At 39.5% G+C, this 11526-nt stretch overlaps 1 protein-coding gene across 3 annotated transcripts in view; it reads left to right on the plus strand.

Moving 5' to 3' along the window:
- cnih3 (cornichon family AMPA receptor auxiliary protein 3) overlaps nucleotides 1-11526 on the plus strand; it is a 205055-nt gene that overhangs the window by 26835 nt on the left and 166694 nt on the right. For all 3 annotated transcript variants that reach the window (XM_032511404.1, XM_032511405.1, XM_032511406.1), the window contains exon 2: nucleotides 7038-7106. In XM_032511404.1, the coding sequence (XP_032367295.1) occupies nucleotides 7038-7106 (69 nt within the window). The remainder of the gene's footprint in view (nucleotides 1-7037; nucleotides 7107-11526) is intronic.

Here is an 11526-nt window from a genome sequence, read left to right on the forward strand (position 1 = left end):
GACAACCAACACATGATCACTGTGGGACAACCAACACATGATCACTGTGGGACAACCATAACTTGATCAATGTGGGACAACCATCACTTGATCAATGTGGGACAACCATTACATGATCATGGAACAAGCTACATAGTGCACATGTACCAGCTGATAACGACATATCGAGCAAAAAAAAGAAAACAATGACGCTATCGATACATCACTATGACGATGCAGATGCAACTTGTCTTTTATTGTCCCTCCAGCAACGCTGCAAGATTCTTTTTTTTTTTTTGAGACGTCTCACTGTTTGAGCGTCTTCCATTGACTCCGCAGGATGTCCCACGGCTTGTCCTAATCTTTGTTGACCGTGTCCTCTGTGAGTTCCTGACAAATTAAATTCAAAAGGTCTCTAGTATCCTCGTCCGTCCACTTCCATCTGTCTTTGACGCCCGCCATGTGTGGAGACAGAGAGGAACTACTGGGCAGAAATGAACTAAAAGTTCTTCATTTTGTGGCGGGTTGCAACCATAAAAAGCATTTCATTATTTATTTTAGAACGTTTTCATCAGTGTTTATTGCATACACTGTATATCGATCAAGATAAAACCCAATAAGACCAAAGGGATTTCCTTTGAGTCGATATTCATGAAATTCAATCAAATTTTACTGTTTCCATTAACTTTACATCACTTTATTTGGATAAAATCGTGTGGATGGAAATGTAGCTGTTATTTTTTTTTAACAAAGAATTAGTGAAATGTGCCTATGCTTATGCACAGCATGCGCACACTATGTGCATAACTCATCATGCTTGTTGATTAATGCAGATAAACTGACATATTTCATGAATTGCATCAGCACAGTTCAGAGTGGCAAATTAATCCATATGCTTTAAATAATTAAAGGGAACCTTGTAGTCTTTCACATTAAAGTGGAGGTTTGTCTGATTGCTGTTGTTTTTAATCTTGTTATTTCCATATGAATGCCTTGAAGGCTGCAAGGAAGGAAAAAAAGCACGTTCACCTGACCGTGAAAATGGGTACGCATTTACATCCACACACTAGTACACAACTAATTAGGCTACATCCATCTCTCTGTTCCCCTCTCCTTCAGATATAGATACATACACACAGTAAGGTGTTTTTCCTCTAGCAGCCACAGTCTGCATTGAAACACTCTTAATGCAGAATGCCAAGAGAGAAGCAGAGGGTGCCAGTTTGTTTGCTGTAACTGCCAGTCAACCTTGATTTCTAAGCAGTCTGTTAAAGTGAACTTTCCCATTAAAATAAAATGGGATTTTAAGAAAACAGAAAGCCATAGTCATTGCCAGTGGCTCTTTAGCAGAAATCTCTCCCTGAGCATCACATATTTGACTTTTGTTCCGCTGGTCTGCAGCTCCAGGGCAAATGTTGCTTCTGATCAGGACTGGCGGAGCAGTCCAATATCAAGGGGATTTAGGGTGAATTTTCCCTTAAAGGATAATACCAGATTATTATGTCGTGGGTCTAATTTGGTCTTTTTAGCCATCATCCTTATTGGTAATAAAATCATTGTATTAGCTAAATTAAGTGTTGACATTTGGGAATGTGGTGTCATTACTAACAATAACTTTTAAAGAAAATGCCACTAAGTCAGGTGATTAGGTTGGAAACAAATCTCTAAGTTAGACAAATGAATGAAAACAAATATGTCCAACATTCATATGCACAGTCTACAGATCCAATCCTGCTAAACTTTCAACTTATCTTATGTTCATGGTTCAACTTGCTTTAGGTTTACTGTGAGATTTTTATGAACATTTCAGTTGCGCTCCTTTCTTTTTGGTTTTACCACCTTTTAAGTTGTTTAGCCAGGTTTTTCAGCCTGAGCCTCAGGGGTATGCACAACTGCCCTCCCAGGCCTGGCTTCAGGAGGGTTCTGGTTTTCCCTAATCAAAACAAAATGGTAATGTGATGAGTCTTCAATTAGGGGTCTGGAGTTGAAACTCCCGATACCATTCAACATCCTTCTAAGTCTAAAAAAAGAATGAGATCACGCATACAAGTAACTGAAATGACTTACCTTTGCATGGAGACTGGGGTCACCTTCAGACATCCAGAAGGATTTAGGTCTAGGAGTAGAATTAGTGATTGCCAAATGAACTTCATGAACCAGTGTCTTCATTTTCTGAGCCCACTAGATGGTGCTCTCTGTTCAAAGGGTTGAGAATTCCCTTGACTATCTCTTAAAACCAAGAGCGCCATCTAGTCGGCTCAGCTTGGTTCACCAAGCTTCATTTTGCCGTCACTAAGTAGAATCACTGTTTGTTTTTTTTAAGATTATTTTTTGGGCATTGTAAGCCTTTTATTTGGACAGGACAGCAGAAGACACGAAACAGGAGAGAGATGGGGAATGACATGCAGCAGGTCAACTGGGAGGAGAACCCCGGAGAAGACCTAGCCTGTAAATCCAGACCCAAATCCAAAACACTAAGGTTCTGGCATCAAGTATTTCAAGTAGCCCATCTCAAGCGGTGGCACCAAGCGTGCATTTGAAATTCTCACCGCACGCAATTGTGATTCCGATGTGATTGGTGCAGCTGGCCTCGGTCCCCTCCTATATCAGATACACGGATGTGATTGGTGCAGCTGGCCTCTGTCCCCGCCTATATCAGATACACCGATGTGATTGGTGCAGCTGGCCTCTGTCCCTGCGTATTTCAGATACACCAATGTGATTGGTGCAGCTCGGCTACAAGTACATAGTTAATTAGCAGCATTACTCGATGTGAGAACTCTGGATTTCCAGGGTAGAGAAGACCCAAATGTAGGCATTAAGTATTACCTTTGATGCAGAAATGGATGCCAGAATGCCCCAGGAAAAGCTGGATTGTGTGGCTAGGGAGAAGGACATCAGGGTTAACTTGCTTATTCTGCTTCCATTTTAGATCGGAAATTGGATCAATCAAAGGCGGAAATTGGATGGATATATGGATGAGATAGGTTATATAATCTGGATAAACTATTACAACTAGTCTTACCACTCTTTGTTCCTTGTTTCATCCAACTTTATTTAAGCAATGTTGACATTTGAATATCTCTGAAAGTGCAAAAGACAAAAATCTAAAACTTGTCATACTAAATTTAATGATCCTTAAAGCTTGACATCCACTCAAAGTATGCAGTCTATAATGTTATTTTCATGGGGTGCACATACATCAAGGATGTATAGGCAATTTGTGTGTCTCTGTGGAAGAGTGTGTTGCTGTGCATAAATAAGCACAGTGCCTTACTGTACGCTTGGATTTATGCACCCATGAAGACTGTGTGTGTGTGTGTGTGTGTGTGTGTGTGTGTTTGCTCCCGTCACCCATGAGGAACAGCCTGAGGGAGGCTAACACACTGTAACCGAGCAAGGCAATGAGCCAGGATCACTGTTGGGATCCACAGGGAAATAACATGTAAAGAGCTTCCTGTCAGTGTGGGGGCGAGCACAGGGAAATAACCCAGGATTGGTGTGAACCTCTGCCGTCTCTCAAATGTTAATTCACCGTGCAGGGCTAATAGACACATTCACAAACATATATGTTACTGCCTCCTCTGTTTCTTCATCATATCGCACAAAATACATAGATAACATTTAAATACCACACAAACAATAAAAACGTGTTCTTACTCTGCACATGCATGCACACACACACACACAAACACACACACACTCCCCATGGTGCCAACACACTGGAGACCCAGTGTAATTCATATGCAGATACAATGACTAACACACATATGTATTCCTGCAATCTCACTGTCTAGTACACACACTTCTCTCCTGAGGCCAACTAGTCAAGCAATGACATTTGTCTTTGTAGTGTAATTGCCTCCATTGCCACACACACATGCAACAACAATAGAACTGTTGCGTATCATTCCACTGTTCTTTAATACTTGGCAGTGTTATTAGATAGAGCTGTCCCACAATGAATCAGTGGGTGGGCTGCAGGATCAAATGACACCATTTCAAAAGGTTCTGAGTTCTTTCTCTTGCAATGCATATTATGTGCTACTGGACAGATTTGTTCCAACATTTAAACTGGAGCAGATCATGTCATGATTGTGAAATGGAGGGTGTGGGTACATGATGCCTCCTTGTGAGAGAAATCTCCAGCTACGTACAGTGGTGTGAAAAAGTGTTTGCCCCCTTCCTCATTTCCTGTTCCTTTGCATGTTTGTCACACTTAAGTGTTTCGGAACATCTTACCAATTTAAACGATAGTCAAGGACAACACAAGTAAACACAAAATGCAATTTGTAAATGAAGGTGTTTATTAGGGATGAGCGAGTACAGCATTATCTGTATCTGTATCTGTATCTGTTTACCACATGAGTTATCTGTATCCGGATCCGTACTCAGACTGGGCGGGGCCTAAACCGGAAGTGGTCAGATTTAACCAGGAAGTGGGTCAGTTTCTCTTGAAATGTGCGGGGCTTTAACCTGTATGTTATTTAAGCATGCAATTGATATGAGTTGATCAAAAATTGTTATATTTATTGCTGATTAGAAAACTATTTACATGACAGCATCAAGCTTCAGATCAATGGTGTTGTCATGGTAACAAACAAACTATATACAGAACATTTTGCAACAATGAATACAACACATGCGGTTGCAATTATGACGTAAAATGTAATGAACAAGAGTTTTCATACTCAATATAACTTTCTTTTTTTAACGGCCAGTTGAGGAGTTGTATTCAATCCGAGCACGGATATTGACTCATATTACTCGTATTATAATTGTACTCGGCAAAAGTGCTTTATCCGTACCGGATACTCGTTTCAGCCGGATACTCGGATCACCCCTAGTGTTTATTATTAAAGGTAAAAAAAAAGTCCAAACCATCATGCCCGTGGGTGAAAAAGTGATTGCACCCCTTGTTAAAACATACTATAAATGTGGTTGTCCACACTGAGTTCAATTTCTCTAGCCACACCCAGGCCTGAATTGCCACCTGACAATCAAGGCATCACTTAAATAGGAGCTGCTTGACCAGTAAGGTCCACCAGAAGAGACCTTAAAAGCTAACATCATGCCGAGACCCAAAGAATCAGGAACAATTGAGAAAGAAAGTAATTGAGATCTATCAGTCTGGAAGGGTTATAAAGCCATTCCAAAGCTTTGGGAATCCAGCGAACCACAGTGAGAGCCATTATCCACAATGGCGAAGACATGGAACAGTGGTGAACCTTACCAGGAGTGGCCGGCCGCCAAAATTACCCCAAGAGCGCAGCGAAGACTCATCCAAGAGGTCACAAAAGACCCCAAAACAACGTCCAAAGAACTGCAGGCTCACTTGCCTCAGTTAAGGTCAGCGTTCATGCCTCCACCCAGGAAAAGAATGGGCAAAAATGGCCTGCATGGCAGAGTTCCAAGGAGAAAACACATGCTGAGCAAAAAGAACATCAAAGCTGTCTCAATTTCTCCACAACACATCTTGATATCCCAAGACTTTTGGGACAACATTCTGTGGACCGATGAGACAAAAGTGGAACTCTTTGGAAGGTGTGTGTCCAAGTATATCTGGCGTAGAAGGAACACTGCATTTCATAAAAAGAACATTATACCAACAGTAATATGGCGGTGGTAGTGTGATGGTCTGGGGCTGTTTTGATGCTTCAGGACCTGGAAGACTTGCCGTGATAAAAGGAAATGAATTCTGCTGTCTACCAAAAGATCCTGAAGGAGAATGTCCAAACTCTGTTTGTGTACTCAAGCTGAAACAAACTTGGGTTCTGCAGCAGGACAATGATCCTAAAACACAAGCAAGCCACCACCGAATGGCTGAAGAAAAACAAAATGAAGACTTTGGAGTGGCCTAGCCAAAGTCCTGAACTGAATCTATTGAGATGTTGTGGTATGACCTTAAAAAGGCGTTCATGCTCGAAAACCCTCTAAGTAACTGAATTAGGACAATTCTGCAAAGATGAGTGGGCCAAAATTCCTCCAGGACGCTGTAAAAGCCTCATTGCACGTTATCACAAACGTGGTTGCAGTTGTTGTGCTAAGGGGGGCCCAACCAGTTAGTAGGTTTAGGGGGCAATCACTTTTTCACACAGGGCCATGATGGTTTGGATTTTTTTCACCTTTTATTAATAAACACCTTCATTTACAAATTGCATTTTGTGTTTACTTGTGTTGTCCTTGACTATTGTTTAAATTGGTTTGATGTTCCGAAACACTTAAGTGTGACAAACATGCAAAGGAACAGGAAATGAGGAAGGGGGCAAAGACTTTTTCACACCACTGTATAATGTCCATGTCCACAGCTGTTTTTGCCTGACAGTGCAGAATGTGGATTGGCTTGTTTAGCAGATGATGCTGATATTGTGTAACACACGCTGCAGGGCAATAGATTGGTGGAAACAAGTGAATAAAGATAACTAGGATGGTCAATGATACGTAATCCGATTACAAAAAAATAACTATAATCAGCCCAGATTAGATTTGAAAAATTTGTGATTACAATTTCAAGGATGACTTTTTTTTTAATTTTCATCTTTCTTCTTCCTCTTCTTTAAAATATTGCAGTTTTACAAATTAAAAAAAATAAATCGCAATACCAATCATAAATGCTTGTAGTTTGCATTTTTATTTTTATTGTAAATGGAAAAATGAACATTTTAGTCCTCTTGTTCTGCAAGAAGATAGTCCTCCACAAACATCCACACACAGTACACCTGTAATTTGTGCTAGTACTGTTTTTACAAGGATATACTAAATGTGCTAAATTCAATTTTTTTTTTCACTGAAAATGTTTTTGGATGTTTAAAGAGAAAAGAATGTTGTGAAAAATATAACTGCATCAATTTCTTTAGTATAATGTCAATATTTTTAATGTTTGATTTGGAATAATCTAAACGTACTCAGATTACATTATAAAAGCTTTCATTCTGAATGCTGCATTGCTGGTTGTTAGGATGTGAAGATGTGCTTTCAGAGTGAGACGTTTCATTCTATATTGTCCCTCTATTTTACCGATCATATAATCCTCCCTTCTCTTCCCCTCTCCCTCGCAGATAACAGCTTTTGATGAGCTCCAGGCTGACTTCAAAGTGCCGATCGATCAGGGCAATCCACTCCATGCGGTAGGTTAACTCACCCTACTCATTTGAATTTAAACCAAACATTTCTTTATATTATCCTTTATATGTGGATGGCAATATTTAAATCAATTTGCTAATTTAAACACAGTTATTAGTTTATTACTTAGTTTTTGTGCAGCATTCAGACACTGCAAATTATCACCAATGAAAAGGGAACTTTTTGCTGAGTCCAATAATATCTGACACAAGACTCTATGTAATACAGATGATTAGCTGTGAAAGGGGGCGTGGCTAACGCATAGGGGGTGGACTGAACCATGACCAATGAAAAAGGAACTCTCTACTAGGGATGAGCGAGTACAGCATTATCTGTATCTGTATCTGTATATGTTCACACATGAATTATCTGTATCGGATCGTACGGAAGGGCGGGGCCTAAAACGGAAGGGTCGGGTTTACACGGAAGTGGGTTGGGTGTCTTGAATGTGCGGGGCTTTAACGGTATGTTATTAAGCATGCAATGATATGAGTTGATCAAAAATTGTATATTTATTTGTAATATTATATTTGTATTGCTGATTAGAAAACTATTTACATGACAGCATCGAGCTTCAGATCAATGGTGTGTCTGGTAACAAACAAACTATATACAGAACGTTTTGCAACAATGAATAACCACATGGGTTGCAATTAGAAGTAAAAGTATGAACAAGAGTTTTTATACTCAATATAACTTTCTTTTTTTAACTTTTATTTTTATGATCTGGAGATTTTTGTTTTGGTTCTTTTTATTTATTTATTTCTTTTATTTACAAAAGGTATATGTGTGTGTGTGTTGTGTGTGTGTGTGTGGTGTGTGTGTGTAAGAGAGAGACACAGAGAGAGAGGGGGGGGGGAGGCTGACAGTAAAAAAAAAAGTTGCATTTAAACCAAGCAGCATGTCTGAAACCCACGTTCACCAGAAATCTACTGGTTACATGTAGGACTACAAACCCCACGTTCACCAGAATCTACGGTTACTATGTAGACTACAAACCCAGTTCACCGAAATCTACTGGTTACTATGTATGGACTACAAACCCCCAGTTCACCAGAAATCTACTGGTTACTATGTAAGGACTACAAACCCCCTTCACCAGAAATCTACTGGTTACTATGTAAGGACTACAAACCCACGTTCACCAGAATCTACTGGTTACTATGTAAGGACTACAACCCACGTTCACCAGAATCTACTGGTTACTATGTATGACTACAAACCCACGTTCACCAGAAATCTACTGGTTACTATGTAAGGACTACAAAACCCACGTTCACCAGATCTACTTGGTTACTATGTAAGGACTACAAAACCCACGTTCACCAGAAATCTACTGGTTACTATGTAAGGACTACAAACCGAAGTTAAAACAAACCTGGAGCTGAGAAACCTAAACGTTAACGGAACAGATCCGCAGACTCGAGGGGAGAGAGAGAGAGAGAGAGAGAGAGAGAGAGGAGGGGGAGAGAGAGAGGAGAGAGGAGAGAGAGGAGAGAGAGAGCATTTCTCCATGTTCTGTGTGTGTGTGTGATTGATCCGAGCGGGCTTGACTCATATTACTCGTATGATACTTGTACTCGGCAAAAGTGCTTTATCCGTACCGGATACTCGTTTCAGCCGGATACTCGGATCACCCCTACTCTCTACTGACACCTGTGTGTGGGGGTAGTGGCCATTTTGAACATGTAGTGATAAAAAAGAAAGCTGTTTTAACTTGACTGTACATCTTCCAATCTGGATGGAATTTGTCATGATTGACAAAAGTCCAGGTCTGAGGACATCCACAGGCCAATATTGACTTTTGGTCAACAGAAACTCAGCCTTTTATGACAAACATCATCCGATTTACATGAAACTTAGTATGTGTGGTCTACATGTGATAATGAGCCGCCCCCTATACTTTAACCACACCCACTCAATCAGGACACGCCCCTTGTCATACCATTTGAACCGTTTAAGGTAAAGTCTTGTGAGAGGTATCTTTTAACTCAGCAAAGATTTACTTTTTAATTGTTGACAGTTTTCCCCGCCCCATATGATTAAGCCACGCCCCATTTAATTACTAATTACCCGTTTCTTGTACACTATTGTGTGAGGTATCATTGAACTTAGCAGGGAGTTTCCTTTTCATTGGTGACGATTTGCAGTGTCAAATGCATGGTTGCAAGAAGCGGCTTCCGCCAGTAACCTCAACCTGGAGGTGCGATGGCCAGTCCAATGCTGCTTGCAGCTTTACTTAAATTTGTATTTACTTGAGTTCTTTCTTTTGATACTTTGATTTCAATGTGCATACTTCTGTATTTGTAAATTATTTCTTGGATTAGGAATGCAACCCTTTCACTTGTATTACTGTATTGTATTGGTACTTTTACTTGAGTACGATTACAGTGTGCAAGGGCCTTTATTGATTCCTTTATAGGTGCCAAAAGCTAACCGTGTTCACTGTGGTTTATCCCTGCTGTTATTTAGAGGCTTTTTCAGGCTAATGCAGGAATTTAGGCTTTTAGTCGTTATGTATATCCAGTCTGCTATGTCAATGGGAACATTTATTTTTTGGCTTACTGAATTAGCAATAGTCAATTCACAGGTTATTACACCGGATTATATATCCGCTACTCTTCTAGGCCGTCTGGTAAACAAATCGGACGTGCGAGAATATTAAATAAATGCTGTGCTTTAAACTGTTTTAGATCAGCATTAATTAATTTTATACATAGCAAAGTAAAAACCACAATCTTATCTCCTTCCACTACTTTCTGCCAAATTTGTTCTTCATCACTCCTAAAATTGACACAGCAGTAATCTGGAGAAGTTGTGTTGAAAAAATGTGTTGGCCAGCATGGGAAAGCTGCCCTCTGTGAAGTTGTTGTATGATTTGTTCCAACCCTCTAAATCACTTTCCCTTGAGTCTTTTGGGCTTTTACTAACACAGTTGGCCCTTAATAATTTATGGTGCTGTACAGCAGTTAGTTTGGAGGTGACTTTGACTTAGGAGCTCTGGACTGTATAGCTTCTTTGGAGTGTTGACTTCTATACATGAGCAAAAAAAAGGAGGAAAAGTTAGAGGAGACAATTGATGAAAAACATTGCAAACTAGGTGAAATAGGAGAGTTGGAGATGGAGACAGACAGACAGAGGGAGAGATGGGTGAATGAACATTTATTAACAGGCACATGAAAAGAATTTTTTAGCTTTAAAGGCATTTTCAAGACTCTGAAAACCGTGAATTAGACCAGATTTCCCCACTCAGTACCACTTTCATATTTTGTCGTATTTGCATGTCATTATGCAATGCAGAACGTATCAAAGAATACAGCAGAGGCATGGGTACAAAAGGTTCCATCTAATTTTCTCTTTTCTAATTTCCTATCTTCTCTTACGCTCCCATGTTTCCCATCCTTCCCCTTTTGCCCTCTGCTTCTCATATGAAATGCTTCACTACTGCCCAATTCCAGATACAAATGTAGACCTAAAATGCATGATTTCTTCTTCAAAGACATTAATTAAATATATTCTAAAAGTTGTAGCTTCTCTATATAAGATTCTCTGACAGGTTCAAGTTAATCTCTTGGTTTTCGAATGGGATCCCAGAAGCCCTTGGAAACCCAAGACAATTTTTAGGTTTAAAACAATTATAATTATGAATAAAAATAGGTTTTCAAAACAGTATGCAATTCATATCTTTTATAAACCAATGAGGTTCCAGAGTTTAACAGAAATTTGCATTTAAAGCATAAAGAGATCCTCAAGATTAAATAACGATTGGTTATTATTAGAGATTGCTTTTAGGCGCCAGGGTCGTATTCAAAGCACAGGCCGCGGTTTTGACTCTGCATTGCATTGTCTCCCCTTTCATGTTGTCAAATGTCTTTTATTTATATATATATATATATATACATACATACATACATACATACATACATACGTGTATGTATATATATATATATATATATATATATATATATATATATATATATATATATATAAAGCTCTGGAAAAAATTAAGAGACCACTCCTTTATTTCTCTTAAATCAGTATCTTTACATGTATGTCAGCCATTTCACTCCAGTGGCTGTTAAATTCCAACACAGGCACACCTCATTCTACTTATTGAGGTGCTGATTAAGTGATCACCTGAGCCAAATCTTATTTAACGAAGAAAAGTATAAAAGCCACTGCTGTGGTCATCACTATCCTCTTGCAATAGGGCCTGCTGGATGGCACAAACAGGGCTACTAGTACCCCACAGGTACTCTAAACAAAATAAGGAACAATTGACCATTCCAAAAGAGTTAAAAAGAAGTTTTGAGTGAGGAAAAGAAGGGTTCAATTCTGGTTTTACTGGCAGAAGGGTACAGTGAACGTCAGGTTGCTTCCATCCTTAACTTTTCAAAGACGGCAGTTCATAAGAACAAGGTCAAG

Source organism: Etheostoma spectabile, unplaced genomic scaffold (assembly GCF_008692095.1).
Source record: "Etheostoma spectabile isolate EspeVRDwgs_2016 unplaced genomic scaffold, UIUC_Espe_1.0 scaffold362, whole genome shotgun sequence".
Taxonomy (NCBI): Eukaryota; Metazoa; Chordata; class Actinopteri; order Perciformes; family Percidae; genus Etheostoma; species Etheostoma spectabile.